General features: G+C 35.7%; 2 protein-coding genes across 7 annotated transcripts; one reads left to right on the top strand and one right to left on the bottom strand.

The window, feature by feature from the left end:
• Window positions 1–1359: 1359 nt before the first annotated feature.
• LOC103719292 (ras-related protein Rab5A-like) lies at window positions 1360–10473 on the top strand. Of its 3 annotated transcripts, XR_003387931.3 has the most exons (8): window positions 1360–1509; window positions 2248–2325; window positions 2419–2586; window positions 5103–5151; window positions 5660–5733; window positions 9529–9622; window positions 9727–9823; window positions 10191–10413. XR_003387931.3 is itself a non-coding variant. In XM_008808470.5 (7 exons), exons 1-7 carry the CDS (start codon window positions 1471–1473, stop codon window positions 10292–10294), a joined length of 606 nt encoding a protein of 201 aa, XP_008806692.3. In that variant the 5' UTR covers window positions 1360–1470; the 3' UTR covers window positions 10295–10473. The 3 variants fall into 3 exon arrangements, 2 of the variants coding, with proteins under 2 accessions (XP_008806692.3, XP_088573267.1); XM_008808470.5 differs by lacking the exon at window positions 9727–9823 and having other exon boundaries at window positions 10191–10473; XM_088717141.1 differs by lacking the exons at window positions 9727–9823; window positions 10191–10413 and adding an exon at window positions 8283–8403.
• Window positions 10474–15199: 4726 nt separating this feature from the next.
• LOC103719293 (uncharacterized) lies at window positions 15200–26502 on the bottom strand. Of its 4 annotated transcripts, none has more exons than XR_015975895.1 (10): window positions 26105–26435; window positions 19397–19528; window positions 18041–18129; window positions 17833–17968; window positions 17651–17725; window positions 17323–17444; window positions 17158–17233; window positions 16136–16227; window positions 15846–15905; window positions 15200–15754 (listed from the first exon to the last, which is right to left on the bottom strand). XR_015975895.1 is itself a non-coding variant. In XM_008808474.5 (10 exons), the coding sequence occupies exons 3-10, from the start codon at window positions 19508–19510 to the stop codon at window positions 15626–15628; spliced, it is 801 nt and encodes a 266-aa protein (XP_008806696.2). In that variant the 5' UTR covers window positions 19511–19528; window positions 25115–25201; window positions 26105–26374; the 3' UTR covers window positions 15200–15625. The 4 variants fall into 4 exon arrangements, 3 of the variants coding, with proteins under 3 accessions (XP_008806696.2, XP_008806695.2, XP_026665133.2); XM_008808474.5 differs by lacking the exon at window positions 16136–16227 and adding an exon at window positions 25115–25201 and having other exon boundaries at window positions 26105–26374; XM_008808473.4 differs by lacking the exon at window positions 16136–16227 and having other exon boundaries at window positions 26105–26502.
• Between the last annotated feature and the right edge of the window lie 294 nt (window positions 26503–26796).

The following is a 26796-nucleotide window of genomic DNA, read 5'->3' as shown; positions in this document are numbered from 1 at the left end:
GAAGTGGTCTAGTGTAGCGTTCTATACTCAAACCCTTGAATTGTGGAAAACCCTAATCTCCTCATTTAATTAATTTTAGGAATATTAATTTGGACCAAGTTAAGTTAAGGAAAGTCTATGGATTAGGGTTAGTTTTGTCGCATTCAATAAGGGTGACTAATTTCTCTAATTATTTTTAATTAATCTGATTTGTTAGTTTACACTTGAATTGGTTGCTAGCTTGTTAGACTTTATTATGGATATAGATAAAAATCCCCTTGCATATGCATGTATAAAGTGGTAAAAATTTGGAAATGCTTGGATGCAACATGTATAGATTATCTTTGAAATTGCATGTTCTAAGATGAGAATTTTGCTCTAATTTTGTATAGGTTATGATATAACTTATACTTCAACATAACAAGCATAATGTATAGTTCAACATAACAAGCATAATGTATACTTCAACATAACAAACATAATGTATAGTTGATTAAATAAATCAAATCTGGCATAATTTAGTGGTTAAAAAAAAAAGTTATTAGTCTAGCTATGTTAATGTGAATAGCCTCGTCATATATAGCATCAGTCACAAGCTGTAATATAATATTACGCATAGTCTCGCCATGGGTAGAAATACGGTGTTATGGATACCCTTGCTATGGGTATAAATATGGTACTATTGATTGCCGATCAAAGGCTAGCATTTAGCTATGGTTAATTTAAAGTCGAAAAGATAATTAAAAGTTCTTATTATGCAAACTTAGGGATATGTTGACCCTGGCCTTGCTAATCTGATAATAATAAACTGTTTATTTGAAATTGTAGTTGAAAGGAATTTTTATCACGATGGTGTTTGATTGATGTATCACAAAGTCTAATGAGCAGTAGATGCAAAATTCAGAAGTATTTGACTACGATACTTCCAGAATGATAAGGGAGCCTTTTATGTTTCTTATGATTAGTTCCATACGATATGTCACAAATCGTTTTCTCGGAACGTATCGGTAACGGCCACCGTCGCGTTTATCCAAGCCGTCCATGGGCGGAGGCGGCGGCCTCGCGGCGGCGAGGCGTCATTTCCTTCATGTTTCCGACCGAAAGAAGACCAGAAAAAAAAAAAAAGAAAATTACTTTTCCATCCCTCTAAGACCCCACTGTAACAAAAAGAAGACCAGGAAAAACAGAAAAGGTCGTAACCCACCGCGTACTTTGACCGCCACGTGTCACCGTGAGAAGTCTCCATTGATCCAACGGCCAGAATTAACGGATTGATCCTGGTCCTTTGAGTGGATGGTTGATGATGGGAAGTAATGTTTTTGTCTTTATTTTGGGCATCTTTAATAAAAGAGTTCCGAGGGAGTAGCGGAACTTAATTCCATTAATATAAAACCCTCTTAAGACTTTCCTTTTGGGGCTCTTCAAGTCTTCCCCCCTTCTAAATATCAGTTCCGTTTAATTTCTTCTCTCTGGGTTGGAAGTTTGCAATCAATGGCGACAGCTGGAAATCAGATTAAAAACGCGAAATTGGTAAATTTTTATTAAATTCTAAGGCTCAGATTGATATCTTAATTTGATGTTCTGGTTTTGCATCGAATTTATCGTTCCTTCCATCTCTAGCTTGTTTCTCTTTGATTAAAATATTTCCTTTTTAGGTTTCTTTTTGAGCGATTTTGCAATTGTTTATTTTTTTCGAATTAGATTTCATGTTCTCCAGCAAATTAATTCAAATGAGCTCTTCATGTTCTTCTGCAAATTAATTAAACCGAGATCGCTCCTTGGAAGCCTAATCCATCTGTTTAGGTTTGAATTCTTTCGTATTCTTATTGATTTTGTTTGTTTTTAAATTTCTGCAAATTGATTTTTTGTCCGGTATTTTAGTTTATGAATTGCAATTGTTGGGTATGGCCAATCGATATGTGGATTTAGGTCTTGAATTGTATTTCCTTCTTGCAATTTTTGTATTTTTTGTTGGGTTTTAAGATTCTATGTCATGTGGTTAGTTTTTAGTTGAAATTTATAATTGGATATTGGTTTTGTTGGTCCTGTAAGATTGATATTTATTCTGCTACAGTTGCTACTTATTATCTTTTCCATGTATCATTTTGTTTACCTGGGATTTCTACATGTATATTGATGCAAAAAAAAAAAAATGTTTTCTTTCCTTCTGGAATCAACTTTTGCCTGTTCTGGTGCCCCTTTTTTTATAACTTGTTGATTTTCCAGAATTGGATTTGTGATAATAATGATATTGATATGGTAAATCAGGTGCTTCTTGGAGATGCGGGAACTGGGAAGTCTAGTTTAGTTTTGCGTTTCGTGAAAGAGCAGTTTGTTGAATTCCAGGTTGGTTATATGTTGAAGTTGGAATCTTTGACAGGAATTTTAGTATTTTGGTATGGTAATTTTGGTCCTTATATTGGCGTTTTGATTCTGTAGGAATCAACAATAGGTGCAGCCTTCTTTTCAAAGACATTGGCAGTGAATGATGAAACAGTCAAGTTTGAGATTTGGGATACTGCAGGGCAGGAGAGGTATCATAGTTTGGCTCCTATGTATTACAGAGGAGCTGCAGCTGCTGTAATTGTATACGATATAACGAATTCGGTTAGTAAAATTTGATAAGATAAAGCAGAGTTTTTTTTTATGATAAAACTTATCTGTTTTATCTTCTTTATAATAATTGTCATGAGCGGTGCTTTTTTCCTTGTAAACCTTGGATTAATTTTCATTGGTTTTTTTTTATCATAAAAAAATATGTGAAAACAAAACCTAAACAAAGGGATTTACAAGCCAAATGCCCATTCAAAAATTAATATATGCAAATGTATTTAAACAACCTGGATAAAGAAGGTTTACATAATTCCTTGGAATAATTCCTTAAAATTACTTGGAGTTTTTAAGTGATATTTCTCTTGAGCTAAAAACACTTGATGACTTTGTGTTTGGGTTGTCAACCTCCTAAGATTCACAAATATACAGTCAGCTCTCCATTCCTTGAATATTCCATATTAAGGTGGCAAAAGAGTGGTGCAAGGTAACAAGAAAAGAAATACATGCCACAAGATACTCATGAATCTAATATTAAAACATGGATTGATTCATCATCAGAAAAAACTATACAGATAGGTCTAAACAGTTCACGGATACCTCAAAGTCAACTATTTAAGGCAAGGTATTTTTTCTGAATGAGGATCCGACCAATTGGAACTCAACATGGATGAAAATTCTGTTTCTGATGTTAGTTTATGTGCAAATTCTTAGGACATGAAATGTGCAAATGCTCCTAAGATTTTCCTGGTTTTGTGCTTATTTTTTAAGTAGATACACTACGAGATCTGTACACATGGACACGTGACATGGGGCTTAAGCAAGGCAAGAATATGAAAATAATTAATGGAGATCATGCTTAAAATAGGAAATGTGCACATGTTTTTGAGCCCCTTGTTTTAAAGTGATGACATTGCAAGAAAATAGACCATGAAATCTGTGCACATGGATATATGACATGAGGATTAAGAAAGGCAAGAACTGAGGAAATAAGTAATGGGATCCAATATTCATTTCAAGGAGAAAAAAACCCTGACTTAAGATAATAACGGTGAAATGAGATATTTGCTTGGAAGTGGTTCTGTCCTCTATGGTGGATGAACTTATTGATCTCCCATCCTTGCATTATGAGTTCGCATGTATTAAATGGTGGAAATTTTTTGGTGTACAGCATAACATTGAAGTAGTTTCTAAAATCTCTTCAGTAATTTAGAATTGTAATGGCTTTTTATATTTAAGCAGACTTTAAAACAATCAAGCAATTAAAAATAATTATTTGTAATTTAAGTCTTAGTCCAAGTATATAGTACAATAAATAACAATGTCAATATATTAAACATAGTGATGATTAATCAAAATCTCATTATGAGTTGTTAATTATTAGCTTTTCTAGGAGCAAAAGGAGAGGAGACAGATATAGGAACATAAGTCGTTGACATTAAACTGATAAAAAATACATAAAAATAGAACATATAATGATTCTTTCAAACAACTAATGGGAGGAAGGGGGCCTTGCCTTGCTGACGAGTCTCATCAAATGGGTTGCCTACTCTGACTGTTATTAAGTCTAGAGACCCACTGTTTTCTCTTCTTAGCATATTTAGATATACAACAACTTTAAAGTCTTGAAAAGTCTTAAAGGAAGAACATTAAATTAAAAGACAATATAACTTTTACATCATGTTAGCTATAATATTTGATATTCTTTTTAGCAATTGGATTGACTAAGTTTCAGTTTGTTAGAGCCTGATTTAAATGCTAAAATGGATTAAACTGCCCCTTAAATGTTTAAATAGACACTTAAATGGCTGGGCAGACAAATTCCTCCTTTGTGAGATTTTCTCTTCAAAAATTGAACATGTGTAGTGGAACTCACATTTTGTGGGTTGTCATATGCTTTTTGAGATTAATCTTTTGTCTGTGGGGAAGACTTGAGGAAGAAGAGTATTTTGTCATCTTTTGCTTATGTTGGGGTAGTATGCATGCAGGCTCTTTTTTAAAAATCTAATAACACAAATGTGTGAACGCTTTATCTGTGCTTATATCGCATATTTCTTAGAATAATGCTTACAATACATTTGAAACCATTATGGGTATTGTTTTAAGTTGCTCACTGTAGATAAAATAACAGATCCAAATGCGCAGGGGCTATGTATTAGTTCACTATTTTTAGATTCCCCTGCATCAATGCAGCGTTAAGATTATTGTACTCTTTGCTGGAGGAATGTCTTTCTGAAGGAATTTTCTTGTTAGTAGCCATGAGACAATGCAAATATTGTTAGTGCCACTTAATTGGCTATAAGATTAAGATATAGATCGCAAAACTTGGTCAAGTGGTCATGTTTTTGGCACTGTAGAACTGAATAGAGGCGGACTAGGCGGCTTTGAAGGTAGTTTTACAACAATGTGCCTATCAAGATCAGTACTGTTTCCCATGAAGTTTCAATTTATGAACCATTTACTTTCATATATTTTTCTAGGACAATCTATGGACCCACTGCATGATCAAGGATTTTTAAATCAAAAGTTATTTTGGGTGCTCTTTTACAGATTTCCACTCTTTTTTGTTGCAGGCCACATTCATGCGAGCAAAGAAATGGGTTCAAGAACTTCAAGCACAAGGTAGGACCTGAATTTTTTTATTGACATAACTAATTCTTCTTGAATTCTGACAATATTGTCTGCCATAGCAATGAGATTTGTTTAGTATCCTCTAGTGCTGTTCATTTGTATCTAGGAGTAGCTGCTCTATAAGGATCCTGAAATGAACCCAACCTTTTCTGTCTCTACATATGTCCCATTTTCTGTTAGAATGTGCATATTTTTTTTTCCTGGAGGGGTGAGCTTTGCTGGGTTGGATATTGATTTTGTTCCTTGAAGTATCTTTCCGATGCTCTCCTTGAAACAGCAAACTGTCTTCCTTGTGTTCCTGTTCAAAACAGAGGAGTGCTTGTTAGGTTGCTGAAAAACTAAAGAAGTAACTATTTCTAATGTGACTATTACTGTGATATCTGGGACCTTTAGAAAGAAGTGTGTGTACAATGAGACTGACTTTGTTTGATTTTTGCTTCTGAAGATGCACGTCGTATGTTGACTCCAAAATTGTTGATGACTAGTTGCATTGTTTCAGGAAATCCAAGCACAATAATGGCTCTTGCTGGAAACAAAGCTGATTTATTAGAAGCTAGACAGGTGTCTGCAGAGGCAAGTACTTTCTTCCAAATTTGGAATATTCACTACCACATCTTTGCTTAGACAAATCATTGACACATGTCATGTGCTTTTGTTATTATATGAGAAGTTTATTTCATACACTTCACTGAATCTGTTGATGACTACGAATGAAGAATTTATAATTGGACAAGCCAATTTATTGGGTTCTTCTCAAGTGACAATAATAGCATGTATAAGTTAGGTAGACCTAATGGATTTCAAGAGGATTCATAAGCCCTCTGTGCAGTGATATTAGGGGGTGCTAGCAATCCTAGTTCTGCTGAGTTTGTCTGGATGGGTTTGGTCCTATCTTGGGTATTTCTTGCCTTAGTATGGACATATGGGAAGAAGATTGCCTCTTCTGGTATTCTCTCTCCTCAGTTCGGTTTGTCTCATTTGTTATTTCTCTGCTCAACATGTGCTAGCTGTTGGATTACCTTGTTTTTATCTCTCCTTTTCTTCCCCACCCGCACGCGCATTATCCATATATATCTTGTTGTACTGCTTGAAACTGGGCCTTGGGGGAATTCCTTGATTCCCTGTTCACCGACTTGCTTTAGAAGGTCTAGAAAAACAGGAATGAATTTATCCTAGGATGGTGATGCTGATGCCCGCTGCAAGTCACTTTTCAGATCTCCAGCAGCTTGGCTATCAAATACTACAGAAATTTGAAGACTGGTATCATTATTTCTCATAGCGACCTGTTTAAGGCCTTGTTGGAGGGGGATTAGAGGCTTTGTGGCCCATGATCCTCTACCTCATTTAATAGGTTCTCCCAAGGATCCTTGTGTCTAGTCAAACTTTGATGGTACAAATACCCTGGTATCTCACGTGGGAATGCTGACTTCGTTGTCTGTGAAGCTAGAGGGTGAATTTTCAAGACTGATAATGTTATGTTACTTCTCTATAATGTTTGCAATCAATCTGAAATCCTTGTGTCGTGGGAAGGAATTTGAGTTGTATCCTTGCATCTTTAGCTTCTACACTCTAAAGTTATCATCAATTGGTTGTAGCAATTCTGGAGGACAACAGCAGGCCTTACCCTATCATAAATGATGCTTGTATTGTCCTTCATAGCTTGTCTGACATGCTAGCTTCTGATGGATATAGGGAAGCCAATTGGGTTATGGATTGGCCCTCCAAATAAGCATTTCCTGGAACTCCTTACGGAACCCAGGTTACCTGTCCACCCTTAACAATCTGGTTTTAGTCGACTGCAGCTCAATTCTGTTTTCGCAAGCTGTTAAATTTACTATCTAGGCTCAAAAACAAAAACAAAAAGAAATAAATTGTAACTTACCCAACTTATCTTGCTTAATTTTAGAACCCCTTTTAGTCGCTTCTTTTGCAACTTGTCCCAAATATTGGTCGGTTTTGAGCCACTTGATTCACATGACGTGTTATCTACATACCATCATTTGTTGTATACAGAGTTGTGCAATTTACATCTGTTTCCTCTGTTGGAATGGAAACAGAAGTTCCTTATGATAGTTTCCTTGCTAACATGGGAGTCATTATGCAAACATCTCATGGTTGGATTCCAAAAGCAACCATATCAGAACATATTTTTAAAGAAAGGAAAAATATAGTAGGAGCATGGTACACCATAATATATCGAACCAGACAGTATGGAGTGTACCATACCGTATCGGTTTAGTACTAGTATACGGTACGGAGAGTATACTGACACTCAATATGCCGAACCAGCCCCATACCAAACATACCGACATAGTGACGATGGCACCGGTATAGTGTCTGACACCAAGTCGGCATACCTTGGGTAGGAGTATCGCCAATATTTGGATTTTATTATTAGATACTGAGCAAAAACATGCCATATAGGTGTTGTCTACAACAAAGAGGTGGCGAGAGAAACAAATGAAGGAAATCGTGTATGGAGAAACTTTTGGAATTTAAAGTAATATCACCTAGTAGATATTTTGACAAACAGCATCTTTCAAGCAATATACCAAAATTTAAAAAATGTTTTCCGAATGAACTGTTCCTTTCATTTTTGTGTGATTAACCTTATTGATTACAATTAATATCGATCTTATAATGTTAATTTCATAACCTATAAATCTTAAATTTGGTGTGGACTGTGATCATGACCATCTATTGACTGCTTTACCATGTCCTACTTCTCTACTGTCAATTGAGGTTGGACTCATCCATTAATTGATGTGACTACAAAGGTAATAGGGCCAGTACTGTTTCTCTTTAGCTTGTCCAAGTGCCACTTTTGAGTCTCTAATATCCTGTCTAGTATCCCCACATCAATATTGTTACTTCCAAAGACTAGATGCTGAACTTTGTGTGTAAACTCTGCTACTTTTGCAGCCTTAGGCTAAGGCTCTGACACATATGATGCAAGATTGGTATTTACCAAGTCTTCTTGTAACTCAACTTAAAAGCCCATGTTCTATTGTTATCATGATCAGTTCTTGTAAGGTTATGCAAGTCAAAAATATGTTGGCTCTTAATCACATTTCCAAATTATCTGATTGCCATATGATAGGGGCAATCTTTTTCATTTTCAGGGCTTCAGTCTCTTGTATGGTTTCAAAAATCACCGAAATAGGATGGTACTACTGCTACCATACCATTCCAGCACAAAACTGGCACTAGTACAGATGTCGGGATGCTGAAACAGATGCACTGGTATATTCTTTACTAGTCTTTACCGATCTGTACTAGCGAGCACTATACCGGCCATACCAATTGGTGGTACTGATGGTTTTTCAGTTTTTTAGAATCTGTCAGTTTCAATACATACCATCAATGTTGGTACCATGCTGACAGTGTAGCATTCCGATGGAAAAACGGTGTGGCGTTGAATACCAGTATTTAAAACCATGGTCTCTTCCCTTGGCTGGAAGTAGTTTACCCTCATATAAGGTTTAGTGTCAATCATGTGGTCATGCTTCTGTCATATGAAACCTTACCATCTCAACATTTTTGTAATTATCTTTGCTTCCCTCATCGGAATACAATGATCAGTTTTGCCGTGGGCACGATGACCCTATGGTTGCTGAGTTGACACCTAGCCAGCCTGCTGAACATCAACTCTTTCGAGCCACAGTATGGTGGCCAAACTTAGATGTAAAATGAGTGCAGCATCAATAAATGATAACTCCTGCTGATTACTATAGTTCTGTGAATTCTATTCAATGTTTTAATTTTGGTGGTCTAGGATGCAGGACAGTTGAGGGCATACTGCCATATTGAGATGTAAGATGAGTGAAGCAATAATATAATAGTATATGTTCTTCAATTTATGAAAGGGACTTTATGCATATAACCCCAACAAAAATTTAGATGGTTTATTGTGCAGGACCTCAGGGATGAAAGTAAACTCTGCAATGCAAATAATTATAGTTCATCCAACTCTAGTTGCATTGCCTTCATTGGCTGGCCATATAATACTGGATTATAAAGGATCTAATGGAGAGACTGGCACCAAGGCCCTCCTCTTTTTTGAACAACCTGGTGTCTGCCTGAACTTTGAGTGTCATAACTGAGCTGTGATTCAGAAGGATCCACTTCTCTTGTGTCATCCAAAAATATGCCACATCATCACCCAAGCCATTTAGTCTCTTTTGGCCTTCCAATGATAACTATGAGATTGTGTATTTTAGCCAAGCAAATGGATTCACAGATCTAAACATGCTTTCAAAATAGAAAATAGACTTCATCTCATTCATTAACTTGAACTCTTGCTTTATGTCTATTTTTAGAACATGATTTAGCATGATTGTAACTTTGCTGTTTTCCTTGTTATTTTAGGAAGCCCAAACATATGCTCAGGAGAATGGCCTTTTCTTCATGGAAACTTCTGCTAAAACAGCAATCAATGTCAATGACATATTCTACGAAATTGGTAAGTCTTTTTCCCCCTTTTCTTTTCAGTCGTGATTGAACATAAAAAGTTTCTAACTATTAGCATGTTATTCTGTGTGTGCACATGTATGCATGCACATACAGGCATGCTGTAGACATTGGTTAGTCAAGATTCATGGTAGCTCCTACAACATCAAGGACTTTGTGTGACTTTCTTGCTGTTAGGTAGTTGCCTGTGATGGTATGGGCTGTTAACTAAGCCATTTTAATTATCCAATATCTGTGGCATGATCTTTCAACTATCTGTTCCACGGTCATAAATAGGATTCATTTTCTGAAGTGGTTTGTTTGTCCATCATGAGCTATTTCTCTTGTTAAAAACTTATAGTACTGTACCCTAAAGGAACGATCTATGAAGCATATACAAAGGTAGGATGTGACTGTTGATAGACAGTTATTTCTTCAGCACTGATTGCCACTAACCTCCGTTCTTGATTATCCAATTAATAATCTGGCTCTGACATATTGCTGGACCTTAATAATTTTCTTTGTTTTCAAACCAAGAAGATAAATATCTGGGCTAAAGCTGTTTATGGTTTTCATTTCAGCAAAGAGATTGCTCCAGTCTCAACCAGTGCAGAACCCTCAAGCAGTGATTCTCACAGATAGATCGGCTGAGAGATTTGTCAGTAAAACTTCTTGCTGCTCTTAGTGCTCATCACGAACTCACCAGTCAATTTGTGTGTTGGCACATTTACCAAACAAAATTTGTGTTCTATGAACAGTCACCAGCTCCACGATAACTATTTTCTGCTCCTGCTTCTGATGTCCCATTTTTTCACTGTGAATATTAGAATGTTCTGAAATGAAGGATTTGCTATTTTCTTCTTATTCTTTAAGAACTGCAGTCCAGTCAGAGATTCCAATTGGCCTATTAAGAAACTTTCAAGAATTTCTTCTGTGGGGGGAGTTTATATATCAGTCTCCGGCAAAAGTGTTGAATGTTTAGGCCTCCAAAACGTTTGAAGTTGTTTAAAGATACTTGAGCTATGGAACCCTCTGAAATCTGAATAATATGGTGCAAAGTATTAAGAGTCACCATACACAGGTGCGACTATTTGAGCAAACCATGCAACATGGTGAACACTCTTTTCTATGGGCTTTGTTATTTCATCTCCAGTCCTCTCACAATTGCCCTCTACAACAGGCCATAGGGGCCATCATCAGACTAGAGATTTCTTGTAGATTTGCTAACAGTAGGAGACGTCTCCATGCCTTGCAGTGACCATGGCTTCGCTCTACTCAATCTTGTTGAGTAGAATATTTTGAGGCATAGCTTCATCTCAATGCATGCTCTCAGAAAGGGCTACTCAATCTTTGTCATTGCTGTCCTTTAATCCTTTTATGAGCTTTAGATCTCTACTCGCCAAATGTCTTTGTGATTTCATCACGAACAGCTAAACAATGTCACGTTTCTATAATAAACATAGCCTAGACAATCTTGTTGATTTCACTGTTAGGTAGGTGAGGACTAGGGAAGGACCGAAGGAGGAGAAACTTTTCCTAGTAGCTTGGAACTCTTGAAGCGTTAGGAGCACAAGAAGAATCTGTAATGATGCTAGCTTAAAAGGCATCACAGGGGGAAAAAAAAAGAGAGCAGGTCCGCAAGTTCCATGACACAATGATGAACTAATGTGACATTAAAAACTTACCTTAACCACAAGCCCTGCTTCATCAGTCTCAACAATGGTTAACTAGCTAAAGCAATTTCACATTGTAGCAAATCTAATTAAACACACATTAAAGTTTTGTGATCTAAGAGATACTAAAATTTGTTTCTTCCATGCTAGATTGAATTTTAATAACAATAATAAATGCTATCAGTAACAAATGTTCATGTACTCCGCAATCAATAATTATGATCTATAGATTATCAAATATTCCCAGTTCATCAGAAAATGAACATCAATTACCTTTTCATGGAATAATTGGATGGAATTGACTGACTAGAATGGGAACATATGGTGATTAATGTGTTGATTTGCATATTTAGTCAAATTATAAAATAGTACTAGAAGGCAAGAGAAGAAGAGAGATGGAATTTGTATTCTCATTAAGCGTTGGAGCCTGTCGCACATTCTCAATGCGTGCACTGAAGCCTACAAAGTATGCACCATCCAACAGGAATTTGTGCATTGATTTCTTAGACATAATTATTACACTTTTTTTACTTCAAATATATGCATCCCAAGCTTCAAATCTATGCATGCATTTCCCCAGGTATATAATGTATCTTCTAGAGTATATATTGCATATGATAGATATGTCCATCGGTCGTTGACATGTATGTATTACTTGTCTATGTATGCATTATTTGGCTTAAACCTGCGCATCATATGATGTGTGTATATGGACCATTATAGATGGGTGTATAATATTATATGTCTTCTTTCTTTTTTGATGATAAAACGTCAAGAAGAATATAACAATGAGAATGACAGTCAAATGAGCTTCACTTCCTTTTTGGACATGAGAAGAGTGGTGCCGATCATAGTTATTACATTTCCTTTTTTGGATGAATAACGGCTACAATAGTGTGCTGGCAAATATAAAAACTATTATGGAGAGAAGAATGCAATGGACAAAGAGAAGCTATCCTAGTTCTCACATCATTCCCATTTTTTCCAATGAATAGGGGGGATGACAATGATGACAGTAGTGTTGGTAGACAATGAGAGAAGTAGAAGAGTTAGGGTCTTCTCTCTCTCTCTCTCTCTCTCTCCGATTTTTTTTTTTTTTGGTGAACAATAATGGCAATAATGGTGGTGATAGAGATTGTTGGTGTGAAGATCATTGATGATTGTAAGGGTTGGCGGAGGTTGTAGGCAATGGTGGATGATAATTGTTTGAAGTAATGGATGATGATAGAAATCATCGTTCATTGTGGATGATGGTAGAGATAGTCAACGGCAGCAATGAAGATTGTCGACAGTGATGGACTATGGAACACAATGGTGAAGATCGAAGGTGGTGGTGACTGACAAGAATGGTAAGATGTGGGGATTATTGATGGTTGATACTATTGTAGATCGTTGGTGATAGTAACTAGTAGTACGAATCGAAGTTGGTACCGTAAGGTGATGGAGATTGATGATGACAATAGCCGATTATAAGCATCACCAATAATGGGCAAGTGGTGATGGGGACCGGCAATGTTGGGTGATAATAGGACGATTGATGGTAGCGGGCGAGAGAGGATCACTCTCCCTTTCTTCCCTGCTTAGTTAACTTTAATCTAATGATAGTAGGGAATAATATATAAAAGCATTTTTTCACTAAAAATCAATTGGTATTAATCTTGCAATTCCAATCAATCCGATCTAAATTTGCAAAATAAGAAATGAAGGAATTTTTTTCCCTGCACAATGGCTATCCTTCGGTCCGAAAAACATAATTATTGTACCATCATGCATACGTTGGTGGGTCTGCATGTATTCCTATTTTATGAGAGTAACTATTTCATGGATCTTAGAGGAGGCTAAAGAAATTTTATTTCATATATAGGTTCTTTTCTTTTATGTGGTTAGCCCAATATATTCATATATTATATAAATCATTGCATCAATTGTTATAATCCTATCAAATGTTACAATTTGACAGGAAACCCAAGTGACAGGTAAAATGCATTCCCAGTGTTAGAATAGTGTATATTTTTTATACATTATGCTACAACTTTTTCAATCTCTTTTTATATGACAAAACTGTTATAGAGATTTTTAATCTGTTATAATATGATGCCCACAAGGGAGGCTATAATGTATAAAAAGATACTTAATCTCATTCAATAATATTACTATAATTTACAGGCTTTGATTACTATTAAGTGCTAGCTTTCATTCTGAATACAAGAGAGGCTAGGCCTCATCATAAACCTCTAGGAGATGAGCAGCTAACACGGTTAGTAGCACATAAAGAGTTCAAATAAGCGCAACTACAAACAAAATAAATAAATAAATAAATAGAATAGGTGACAAAATAAATAAATAAATAAAACCGGTGGGGAAATTGTTAATTTTCATTCACATCATTACTTTTTCTTGACAGAAGTCCATGAATTGCACTGATCTAAAAATTGAACTAACAACACTTTTTTTCCCTAATTATTATTAATAATATCCACCTCTTTTTCTCAAAAAAATATCTACTTTTTAGATAGTACAATATAAATATTTCTTAATATGTAACTTGTGCTTTGCATCAGTTTCTATTTTTTTTATAATTAAATATCACATAATATACGAATATGTTTCATTTAGATATATTTTTAATCCTATTAAGTTATTGAATTACATATTGCACCCAAATAAATTCCCAACCAACCCAAAGTTAACCTAACAAAATGTTTGAAATCTTTTCTAAATCTCAAATTATCTATACAATTTGACTTGATTAATTGAACTCAACCTAGTTCATTCTAGACCTAGCTTGATCAACATGGACTTAGGTTAAGATAAGCTGGGATGCTCGGGGTTGGATGGGGTTGGATGATAAAGGGGTTTGTCTAAATTAGGGCTAGTCCTCGTTCCAATACAATCTCTCCTAATTCTACTTCTAGCCCTAATTATATTTGCACTCATTATTCTCCCATGTGAATAATTAATATCTGAAGATTTATTTAATGAAGCATAAAGATAAATCTAAAATTATTAATATCAACCTCTTAACAGAATGTGGGTAAAATCCAATTAGATCAAATTTATTATTTACTTATTTAGCTATTTATTTATTTAGAATGGTACATATATAAAAGTCTCTCGATGACTTACCTTTAGGTTTAACTACAAGGTGCACGATCCATAAATTTAAAACACCTTATTTAGTGAATGCGTGATTGTATACATTTTGAGAGTCCAACTTTAGATTACGAGCTGCCTCATATTTAGTCCAAGGGGCAAAATCATCCAAGGACTCCTAACTATGTATCATTCTGCAAAATAAAATAAAATAAAATAAAAAAATCCCATATGTTCTTACAAATCACTAAATAAATTTTATATGCCAAACTTGACAAAATAAAATTATTTTTAGTAATATATGTTAGGAAACTTAACTTGCAGGAAAACTTAGGATGTCCCTATTCGTAGCAACCGATACCTAATCTACATTGCAGACACATCATTTAATGTGTTCTACCTCTACTTGAATACATTGACAGCATGCCATCTAATGCATTCAATCTGCAATTATGTGTCGCATGTCACGTTTTGTAATGAACTCATTAATGAGATTATTTTATTACTAGATAAACGTAGCAGCGTCCTACTTGAAATTCCATGGAAATGAATCCTGCACAGTTTGTCAATCCACATGCGCCCTCACATGCCATGTACATGCACAAACAACCATGGACTAATGCAAACAGGAAGCACACAGGCAAAGATATGGGTGCATGCGCATATGTATCCTGACAGCGCATACATTCAAGCAGAATTCTGAAGCCAAAGTCCGCACACACATCATGATGCAGAACTCCCATAAACGTCTTCCATAATATAACGAAGTTGGCAAAACGAAAATGGCATAGCCAGAACTGAATTGTTATGTATTGGTCAGTGTATATCATATGGAAAATAACAATGCATTTCATTATCAACAAATACAACAGGAAAGATCATGGATGATTTTTAATGGCATGTATCTTTGGATATCCAAGGTCAAAAACCCAGGTATCATCTCCATGCAGGGGCAGAGAGATATGCACCACAAAAGAGATGAAATGCAGGCTAAAAGATATATCAAATAGCAGAACATCAGTAGCTAGAAAGTAACGCATCATATTCATATACAATAATGAAACTGTAAATGAGAATGATATACCCTCTCTAACCCTGAAATTCTGCCGCCGGTAAGCTTCTTTTCTTTTATCCCTCACCTAATTTATCCATGACTTCATACAGGAAAGCTGAAAGGATGCACCAAAATACAGATGATGACGATGATGATGATAATGATGGCAGCTCGAGAAAACTTTGGAGTTCACCATTCACTGTCGCTTGGACAACGTTTTCCTGAGGCCTCTTAGAATCTTTGCAAACCACATCATGTTCATGACAAACAGTGCTGAGGGCACCAAAAAAGTCAGGAGGTAACCAAAGGTATGCATCTGCTTGATCTGTCAACAGATGTGAAGAGTAATGACATAATGGTTCGCATGAATCTACCAAAAAAAAAAAAAGAGGAGTAAAAATGGAGGCAAGACATACCTGATCGTAGTGCAGATAAATGTGGTGAAACAAGTAGATGAACAAGCATATTCTTGCCACCTGCACCAATATACTTTAAATTAACAAAAACAGCTAAATCATACTAGATTGCAATAGCATTTAATGGAATTATAGTTTAGCCTGGAATTAACAATTTGGAAGTTTAAATACTAAGACAGCAGTCTAAAGTTTTTACAAAGTCTCAACAATTGATAACTGGCTGAATTTATGCATAACTACATGATCTAATTCAATTTTTCAATAGCTACCAGTCAGTTAAGGGTTCATACACTTCAAGATGGTGCCAAAGGATTGCCATTCAGGCTTTTGTGTTTATCTCAATGACTGGAGACGTTTTTTCTATTGAATGATCAACAAACTCCTTCAGGAAATAAGAAAAATAGATGGTAAGAATCAGCCTAGCGACTTGACCACAATGTGAACACCCAGCACATAAGTGACATATAATTGGACTAGAGTTATGATTTTAAGGGAAATTTTAGATGATAAATGGTGTTGACTGATCAAGCTATTGATGTACTGCTTCATAAAACAAGTAAAAGCCATGTTTATCAAACTCAATGCTTCTGCTCTTTTGTTTCCTTTTACTTCCATTTATTTTCTATAGTGAACCCATATTTAAGAAAATAAGCTATAAAATCAAATCATATGTTTATCGCATGACACTTTCTTTCATTTGTCTAACTCTTTTCTTTTCCTTTCAATGATGTTTTAATCTAGAATTTTACAGTTATGCACGAATTAATTATGACATATTTAAATGCCTAAGCGCATCCTTTACAAAAAGAGAAAAAAAGGCCTGAGCCCATCTAAATGCTTAGCAAGAGGCTGTGCACTGCCAAGCCTAAATTCTCCCAGTGTATTGACAATTATGTGCTTCAAGAATTGGTGCAACATCTTTGCATCTATTTTTTGTCGATTTATAAGCTGTGACTAGAAGGCGATGCTACAACTTGTAGAAGACTAAGCTGCCAATGAAGGATCGCAGTATTAGTTAGTTAACAAATCTTATCAAAAGACACTGTTTTTGAACTAGTAAGAGACACTGTTTTTGAACTAGTAAGAGATAAGTCAGGCTAACTTCTTTATATATTCCAACTGCCCATCCATACTTTTAATTTTACATAGCAGTGATTGGTTTTTTCCAAAATATTCCCCAAAAGAAATCACATTAAAGCACAAGACTGATAATTTATTCTAGTCTTTTAAATCTGTTTTTTTCAATGAAAAGAGTTTTAGGTATCTTTCATTTTTGTGAAAAAAAATAAAGAAAGCCAACTCTTCTACTCACCAACCATGCAAAGAACATCATAATGCCATTAACAAGATAAGCACTGGACCTTTTCATTCCTGCAGTGTCAAGAAACCTTCACAAAACAGAAGATGCAAAAGGTCAACAGGTGGAAATACATGAAGTTGTGTTGTAGGATTTCTTGAGTAATTTCAACAAAATTACCATCGCACATTAATCCCTGGAGTGGTTGTCTCAGAGATGAGGACCATATATGTGTATAGCTGCCCTTCGCCAGACAACATGGCATAAGCTAATGCACTTACAGAAAGCAAATGATGGAGAACCTGAAACAAAAAGTCCCCATATCAGTCCATAGTAAATATGGAACTTAGTGACGCTCTTGATTGGTACTTGAAATGATAATGAAGGCCCATAAAGCTGTGTTCCTCAAGTAGACATGTCACATGAGAAAGAACAGTTGAAGTGGACAAAAAAACCCAACAGAGAACATGTCCAAGCTTAGATGAAGCTTACAAATATGACTACTTACATATTCCTTTCCACCAAGAGAAGGATATAGCCAAAATATCATCGCAAGGTCAGTGATGAAATACCCAACAGAAACCTGTCAAGTGTAACATCACCAAATAACTTTAAGAAACATATATTCAGATACCAGTAGTATAAACAAAGCATATTGCATGATAGTAAAATAAAAGATAGAGATGTCACCCCCAATGTAACAGTGGAGAGATTTGATCTTCGAAATGTAACTAGGCCCTCAAGGTGATCAGAAAATAGATCTGAGAAGAACACTAAGTACACCGACATTATCGTGATAAAAATGGCATGTGTGCTAGACATACCCCTGCAAAATGGTTCAATTGAATATGAGAAAAAATACAATAAAGAAGGATGCAGAAAGCCTGTGATTTCTCACCGATTGTTCCACTCAATCCGTTGGATCTTTGTAAGAGAAGCATAACCCTTATAGTAAAATGGACTGATTAATCGAGTAAGATCATATGCCTGCTTAAAAAAAAGGCAGACAACAATAGAACAGCTTAGACAACTGAAAAATCTATGTGATATATTCAGATTTGGATGAAAAATCTTTTGGAACTACAGAATCTCTAAAAGAAATATTAGCACACTTGATTAATAATTCAAAGACCTTCAAAACATATGAATATAGATTTACACATATTCAGCGGTGTAGATCATGATCAACAGTGTGAATCTCCAATTTGGATGGCACATGGTTGATTTTTGACTTATTAAAATTTTTACCTAAGATTTAATATTTAGTGCATGGTCCAACTACATATATAAACAACCGTGGCTGGGATAAGACTTTATGTTTATGGTATGCATGTATGTATACTTTTTGTTATAAGCCAAAGATTTCCACCAACTACTTAAATATGGCAAGATAGTATAACCTCCATCACATGGAATAGTCCATGGCCCATGCTATTTCCAACTTTACCATCTTCTTCATACCTCTAGAGCGAGCCTATTTATTCTAAACATGCTGATAACATTTCATTGACACTTATGTTATACAATTAAATTGGTTGACTAGGAATTACATTAATATTGATGTCTATCAACATAGCACTTGTTAATTTAATTATGTCACGTCCTATAAGAAAATTCTTAGTTGAATTACTTCCATCAACTAAGAGATTTTATGAAGTGCCGATTAGCAGGCAGTTTCTACTATATTTCTTAGTTGTTCAGAACTAAATTTAAAGTCAACAAACAAAAGGTACTAAACAATGCAGCCAAAATGAAATAACCCTGTTCAAAAACTAATTCTGATAAACATTAAGACTATAGTTACTATATCATTGACACTCAGAAGTAGATAACAAAAGTGTTCCATACTAAGCAACCTCTTTTACCATATTGTATACACAAAGTGGCTGGTTCAAGGAAAAAATATTTCGAAAAACTTCTTTAGAAAAGATAATTTGATAGTCCATCTATAACAGGTAAATGGATATCAGTGTCACTTTCTCAATGGTTCTTGTTAGCCCTTACAGTCTTGAAACTCAGTTCTTAAGGCTACCGGTTTCCAATAATCCCTTTTTAAAAGAAGTATAGTGGAATGCAACCAGTACGTGCTAATTTTCTTTTAAGAAAAACTATCTTCTTCAAATTCATGATGTACATATTCATCTGTATGGTCAAGTGCCTGCATATATGACCAATATTTTTCATGTGCAGTTGTACACATACACTCAATTACATCAATCCGAAGAACAATTTACGTAAGGCAGACGAGGCATACCATCTTGCACATGAAAATGCCCCCAAGCACAGAGGTGTATGGAACAACTGGATCTGCCAGCACGTATTTTCTAACCAGTTCCTGCGCCTGGTACTTATAAGACTTGGTTGCCATCACTCAAATGTTAGAAACCTGCAAGATAACACATATAAACCAAAAGGTGTAGTTGGAGGAATGCAACAAAAATCTTAAAGCCATTGAGAGCCCAAGAAAACACTAACAGATTTATAATAAGATTATTCACAGGCACAATGTTAGTACAAGAATGAAATAGTCCTTGTTAACATTAGTTAATACCGACCCGAAAACCGAAATGGTTCAGCTCAGTAAGAGGTCGAACCAGGCTGAACCGAGCAGAGAAGCCCAGTTCTGCTCGGTTTGGAGCAGTTCTGGGTGGTCCAAGCCTCTAACCCTTTTTTCTTTCCCTTCCTTCTTCTATCTCTTTTTCCTTTTTCCTCCCTTCCTTTCTTTTTCTTCTCCTTCTTTCCTTCTTTCTTTTCCTTTTTTTTCTTCTTCCTTTCCTTTCTTTCCTTTTCTTTTTCTTTCCTTTCCTTCTTTTCTTTCTTTCCCTTTTCTTCAGTATACAAGAAAAATAATATATATATATATATATATATATATTAATACACACACGCGCGCGCGCGCGTATATATAAAGATGCTCTTTTTCTGAGCGTGGTAATGAGTAGCTTCTAAAGTTCACGAAAAAGCTACCATAATTTATAGAAGAAGCAAAAAAACTGCAAAGAGCATAGAGAGGAGCTACATGCAAGGAATTAACTAAAACCTTAAATCTATAAAAATACATCAAGTCCACAATAATTTTTCTCTATTTTTTGAAAATCATCAATCGATGCACAAGATATTTTGCAAAGAAGAAACCGAATGTTAAATCAGGATAAACACCAAATCAGTCTCAAACTAAAATATTAAGTATGAGAAATATAGCATTAAGATCACCTTTCAAGATTACATAAATTAAATTCAAAAAAAAATGACAACATTCTAAAAGACATCAAAATTGTTGTTACCGAAATCTTATAATCAAAGATTTTACTAGAGAGACATCATATGTAAAATTGGTAATGGATCAAGGATTTGAGTGATGGGAATCAGGCCTTCAAGACCTTCAAAAGTTGCTAATAAAGGATTGGTAGTCTCTAGATGGAAGATGAATAGTTTTGAGATGATGTTTAGTCATTTTTGCAGTGAATTGAATAGTTTTTTATTGTTCTTTTTAGCTAAGCACTTTTATGATTATGAGGAAGGATATGGAAAACTTTGGATTAACATCAAAGGTCATTGGCCATAGGTAGGAATACTAGGCGTTTGAGGATACAAAAGCTGACCCAAAATAATTGGGAAGGGGCTAGATGATTATGATGATTAGTTGAGCCCCTTTATGGTATGATTTGTGGGGGGCTAGGAACTTTGTTCAAATTCATTAGGAACCTCTATGTAAGGATAATTGTTAGGTGGGGCTTTTAAACAAAATGCCAATTAACTATATTCATAGAGGCTGGCGCCTAGGGTTTTGTTTTCATGATGTTTGCACAGTGAAATAAAGCTCTTCTTCTAATTTACGTGGTGCGAGACCTCTGCCGGAGCGTGCATCCCTTTCTTTTCCCCCCTCTTTCCTCTGTTTCTCTTTCAACCTACTTTTTATTTCTTGTTCTCGACCCCTCTCTCTATGGCAGCTAAAACCCTAGCTCGTGCATTCCAAAGCATTCTTTCTAATACTAACAGCATCTAGATTTGACCCTTTCCTGTTTCCTACACTCATACAAACCAGCCACCTGCTAGGACCTGTCTATAGGCAAGAACAGATCTGCTGTCACAGCTGACCTCTTCTGGTTATGTTGGAAAACCTAACAAACCCAAGTACCAGCAGATCAGAAAGCAGCCATTGAAACCCTTTCCAGACCTTTGACATATGCCAAACTGCTTTTCAGCTCCATAGGAACTGCAGAAACCAATCTGCTGTTACCGCACTTGTTTATTTCTCCTTGAATCTAATCCCAAAAACTATTAATAAAACCCTTTAATCCATTCATAAAAACAGCTGATTGCTCTGCTGAAATTTAGACCCTAAACTTGCTATCCATTTTCATCCTACCAAACTCGTTAGTGCCCCTACAGCTTGAGGGATGCACGACAGTGCCGATCGCTCTAAGTTCTGCATGAAGCTATTAGGCCTGCAGGATTGATGTGCAGAATCAGATTGGAGCCAAAGAAGCATTAAGAGAATCGAATGCTTCCTAGTGTGATAGCCAACTTGAAATCTCATGAAGTCACTGAATGCTGTAAAGTCAGCAGTTTAATTTGCAGGTTTGATGATTTGATTTGATCTCAGCTGATTGTCACATTTGTTGCTTTAACTTTGCATCATTCCTAGAATTATGTTAGAAGATTATTAGCATCTACTGCATTCTTATTTTTTGTTTTAGCTAAAATCTCTGCATTTCATGTTAGGTTTATTCAGACACCTATGTTTTAGCATATTTTTACCATATTTTCTTTAGGTTTAGCTTTCAGATTAACCTCATTGCTTGCTTTTTTGCACTGGAACCATATAGGTATCGTTTAGGTCCATCCTACTTTATTAAGACTAGTGTGTACCAGCCTTGAACTGGCTATACACCTATACCATGCTGTACTAGTTGATTGTTGGTACTGCACGGGCCAATAGGCTCTGATTTGGTTTTACTAGGCCTGACCGACTTTGATAGCACCCGATCGAGGCAGTTTGGACCTAAATCAGTGCTGAACCACCTTGTACCCATCAGGATACCTCAAAATGGGCTTTATCGTCCCTTTTCCACCATTAAACTGGTGTCAGCTATGAAGGAAAGTTTAGAGGTGAGAACAATGAGTATCCAAACATTGGTGAGCTTGGATTGTCATATATGAGGCTGAAAACAAGCTTCTAGCCAGTGCTTAAAAGATGGCTGCAGTATATGGGCGGTCGAGACTGCATACCGCAAATGCATCATACGAGCCACATATGTCAGTGCATAGGCAATTAGTATTTTTTAATATTTTAAGTAAATAAGATAAATTAGAACAACAATAACAGCAATATCTTTCATAAATAAAAGCAATAGTCACCCAAAAAGAACCTAACAATTCTACCTCTTACCTAGTGCTTAATGCAACAATTATAGTATAACATACATATTGATATTATCAAAATGCATGTATCTACCTCTCTTGTAACCAATATCTAACCCAACGGACTACTTGAACCTACCCCATTCACATGGCTTTCCTAAGAGTGAACCATATATATTGCTACAAAATGCTAAAGGACTACAAATACGATCACACAATAATAAGTAGACCACAAATGCCGCTGCGCCATGCTAATCTTGCCGCATAAACATCCGCACAGTGCTAAGTGAACCATCTTTTTGGCCTATATATACCCTGACCACATATAATGGCTGCATATATGAAATGGTGTGGCTGAGGGACTGCATATGCATATGCAGCCACATGCACTGCATTCGCGTCCCCCGCCCCCTATTTTTTTTTCAAAAATCTGAAAATAAATGAAGGAGAAATAGAAGAATTAGATAGGAATTATGTTACAGATACATACAGCACATATGAACTTTGAATACATGTCCCAGAGCTTGAATCTAGGATTACAATCAAGGAAATTAGGGATTTAGGGTTAATCACCAAAACCTTCCCCATTTCCTCTTAAATACAAAAATAGACCCAGCAAATAATGTTTGACAAAGTTGATGTTTGAATATGTTGTCAAGCAGCGGCCAATCTACATTTTTTTCTATGCCATCAATATGCTCAATGTTGCTCAATAATATGGTAAATTTATTATTTCTTTGTTCATTTATTGAGTCAGCAATTGTTTCATCTTAATGCACTAAAGTCTTTGGTATCATTCATCAATTCACTAATTTCCATTGATGTAAGTACATGTCAATTATTAATACCCACACATATTTTTTAATAACCCAGTTTTTATTGCAAGTTAAGCAAAGTTATGATCAAACAAGCAACAAAAAACTTCAAATCACATCTAATAGGATGACAAGCCATTAAATCGATATGTACCACATTTATACGAAATCATGGCATTAAAAATAATAAAATAAGAAAGAAAATACAAAAAGAAAATTTTGGAGGTCAAAATAGGCCATATTGATCATACCAAAGCATATAGGTCAAAACCTTTTGTCCATACAGTGCACAATATGATGTGTTACTACATTGGCTGACCATCAACACATCCCTAGATTATGCAATTTGAATCCTTCGCATGGATAAAGAGTATGACCATATAGAGTTGCTTGTCATTGACGGTGTTAGGTCAAACAGGGTTGACAACAAGCAGCATTGTAAAATAATCATCTAAGGTTAATCTAAACTTTATGGAAATTCAGAAAAGAACTTAGTCTAACTTTTTGGGCCGTTACCTGAAAAGGCTCTAAAACAATTTGCAACAGGTTGACACATTGGTTAAATTAGAGGTGCTGTTTATGTGCTCTTAAAGCAAACTCCAATCTCTAATTTGAAGATGCTGTCTTTTTTGTGATAAATACATATAAATATCAAATGCAAAGCGTGTTCTTAAATATCATCAGTTTTTGAGCATCCAATATAACATGTGACCAGTTTAAACATTTTCGCAATCATTGATAACAAAGGCCTGCAAAGATGAGTAAATCTTGGCTTGTTCAACAACTACTAATTAATTAACATCCTGACCAAAAGAAAAAAGAGATGCATTTCATCTCCACTTGATTTACATTCCACCAAATTCATGTTAATGTCCAAATTCATGTTTCATAATTTAAATTCCGCAAAAAGTTAAGCAGTCATAACCCCTAAACCTTATTCTCCACCTGTTTATATCCCATCATTGCATTATAGTATATACATACTGAAAATATATCCAGAGGGTTAAAGTCTTGAGAAACATAGAAACCCCATGCATGTAGACATACATCGACTCCAGAGCTCAACAAAGTACAACTGCTACAATGATGGGAGTAAGAGAAGAAAACAGAACTACCTATATGATGCTCGTATTGCCCCAACCACCAAAACATTGAGGGAAAGGATTGGTTAACCCAGAGAATCTGAAAGGCAATCCATCTAACCTTGAGGTAGATATTCAGTTATTCGTGCATTCAGTCCATCTTCACCAACCCTTACCTAAAACCAAACACATCAAACCTCAACTAAATTGTGATGACATTTTCAAATCATCTTTTACCATACCATGGAATAACTCTACAATTATGTGTCAGGTGACTCAAGCAACCAAAAAGTTATCAGCAATGACTAAATCTTCCAAGAAAGTGCAATGCTGTTCTAATTTTTCCAGCCCACTTATCCGATCTCCACTCTGGTTCGCGAAGTTGTCAGTAACATGCTTATCTCTTCAGGGAGCACGTGCAACAACATGGTGAAGTAGTTAGGGTTGATAATACTTTAGAAGTTAGAACTAAGAGGGTTCCTGATTGAAGCAAATCATTTGAAAACAAGGAGTAATGACACTACTACCAAGTGATACTGATCAAGAGACAAAAGCAAAACACAAAAATGACAGTATAAGGGAATCAATGTGGTTAAAAGTGTCAGAAGTAAGCTCAAAATACCTGCAGCATCAAACTGTTTTACAACTATTCAACCATGAACTCTAATTTTTAACAATTTTATCATGGTGGAAAAAGCAAGCAAGACATACCGTTGCAACAAGTTTCATCTTAGACAAGATAACTTAATTTCCATAACATTCTAGCTGAGAACAGTGACTGCGGGAATGCTACATGAACTGCATGGAAGGATAAAAAGAACATATAGATTCAACTGAACTCATAATTTAAGCACATGTTGCCATTTGATAAAGATGCTTACAGATGGAACACAAAACAACTGCACAACAGAAGATTGAAATTTAGCCCTTTCAAGAATATTCATAACCATGTGTTTTAGAACAATGGCAACATATGTAATCCAATAGATTCCCTGCCCCCACCCACCCCCACCCCACTTCCTCTTCTCCCCTTCTCCTGCCAATAGCAAACAAGAAAAATGCAATGCCGTGTCACAGTCATATGTTATGCCAAGAAACTGCTCTCTGTCCATCACTAACATCCAATCTTCACATAACAATTACCACTACCACGTAGAACCACAATATGGCATCTATAAGAGCACTATCACATCATTCCTCCACCTTCTGATTTTTATATACCAAGCAGATGTATATATTCCCATCCAAAAGAGATTCTATTCCCGAGCCCAACAAAACAATAATCTTCAAGAATACCCTAGCATCAAAAGACAAATAAAACAAACAAACCCACAATATAAATATACCCAAATCTTGAAATAGGATCAAGAAAAAAATAACAATGCAAATTTCTCTCCTTAAACAAGACCCAATCACAATGGAAACCCAAAACAAACATCAAACTTGATGTATGAAATGCCCGTTTCAGCAAAAAAAAAAAAACAAACAAACATCAAACCGCAGCTTTCACAGAGAATGTCGAGGAGGAAGCAAACCCAAATCACAAATCGAGCAGATAAATCGAATCCCCGGCCACGATTTCTTGTTTCCAGATCGAAATTACACAGCTCTATGCCCCAAGAAACAACGAGCGAAAGAGAAAACGGCGACGACAAAAGGAAGAAGGAGAAGAGAAGGAAGAGAGGGGCGAGGCGTGATTACCTCGAACTACAGGATTAGGCGGGGATTGAGATGGATTGGTGACCAAGCGATCGAAGCGGACGCTACCATTCGTCCCAAAAGGAGAAGACCGAGAAGAATTCCGACAAACACCCAAGAACGCCTTCATTCGCTCTTATCAGCAACTAGAAAAATCCTATTCCTCCCCCAAGGAATCCATTTCTAAGGGGAAAACCACCATTTAAAGAACCCACCTCCGTTTCGCTCTTCCACAACCATGACTTCCCCCAGGGGTCTAAAGTTTGTTTCTATGGGTCGCATTGGATGGATGGGTATGGATTTATGGAGTGCATGGCCATTCCTCTGGTGTCCCGTCTTCTGGAATGGCTTGGATTGAAGGTAAGGGACCCAATTGGGGTTAGTGGATATATTAATTGCTCAATAAAATGCAGGGCCTGATTCATTAATTTATTTATGTTTTTGAAAAAAAAAAAGGGTTTGTTTTCATGATCAACCTTCTCAAAAAAAAAAAAAAAAAATTCTAATTTGCATAAATACCCTCTTCAAACTTATATTTATATCTCTACCTTTATAAAATATTGTTTTTGCACAAATACACCTAATATAACGGTTCTTCTAACACCATTAATAAAAATTATATTTATTTTAATTAAAAATAAAATAAAATTTTAAAATTACTTTTTTGTTTTTCATCGTGATCATCTTATAAATGT

This window comes from Phoenix dactylifera, chromosome 1 (genome assembly GCF_051530095.1).
Source record: "Phoenix dactylifera cultivar Ajwa chromosome 1, Ajwa_hap1_PhDact_Kaust_v1.1, whole genome shotgun sequence".
Taxonomy (NCBI): domain Eukaryota; kingdom Viridiplantae; phylum Streptophyta; class Magnoliopsida; order Arecales; family Arecaceae; genus Phoenix; species Phoenix dactylifera.
The sequence above is the reverse complement of the archived record's forward strand: the minus strand, read 5'-3'. Positions and strand labels throughout refer to the sequence as shown.

Bases quoted from the DNA above. Each gene is read 5' to 3' on its own strand.
- LOC103719292 (XM_008808470.5), top strand. From the start codon at position 1,471: ATGGCGACAGCTGGAAATCAGATTAAAAACGCGAAATTG. The intron at 5,734-9,528 runs GCAAGTACTTTC...TTGTTATTTTAG, and splicing joins CTAGACAGGTGTCTGCAGAG to GAAGCCCAAACATATGCTCA. The intron at 9,623-10,190 runs GTAAGTCTTTTT...TTTTCATTTCAG, and splicing joins TGACATATTCTACGAAATTG to CAAAGAGATTGCTCCAGTCT.
- LOC103719293 (XM_008808473.4), bottom strand. From the start codon at position 19,510: ATGGCAACCAAGTCTTATAAGTACCAGGCGCAGGAACTGGTTAGAAAA. The intron at 17,726-17,832 runs GTGACATCTCTA...TACACTTGACAG, and splicing joins TCTCCACTGTTACATTGGGG to GTTTCTGTTGGGTATTTCAT. The intron at 15,906-17,157 runs GTGAGTAGAAGA...ATATTGGTGCAG, and splicing joins TGATGTTCTTTGCATGGTTG to GTGGCAAGAATATGCTTGTT.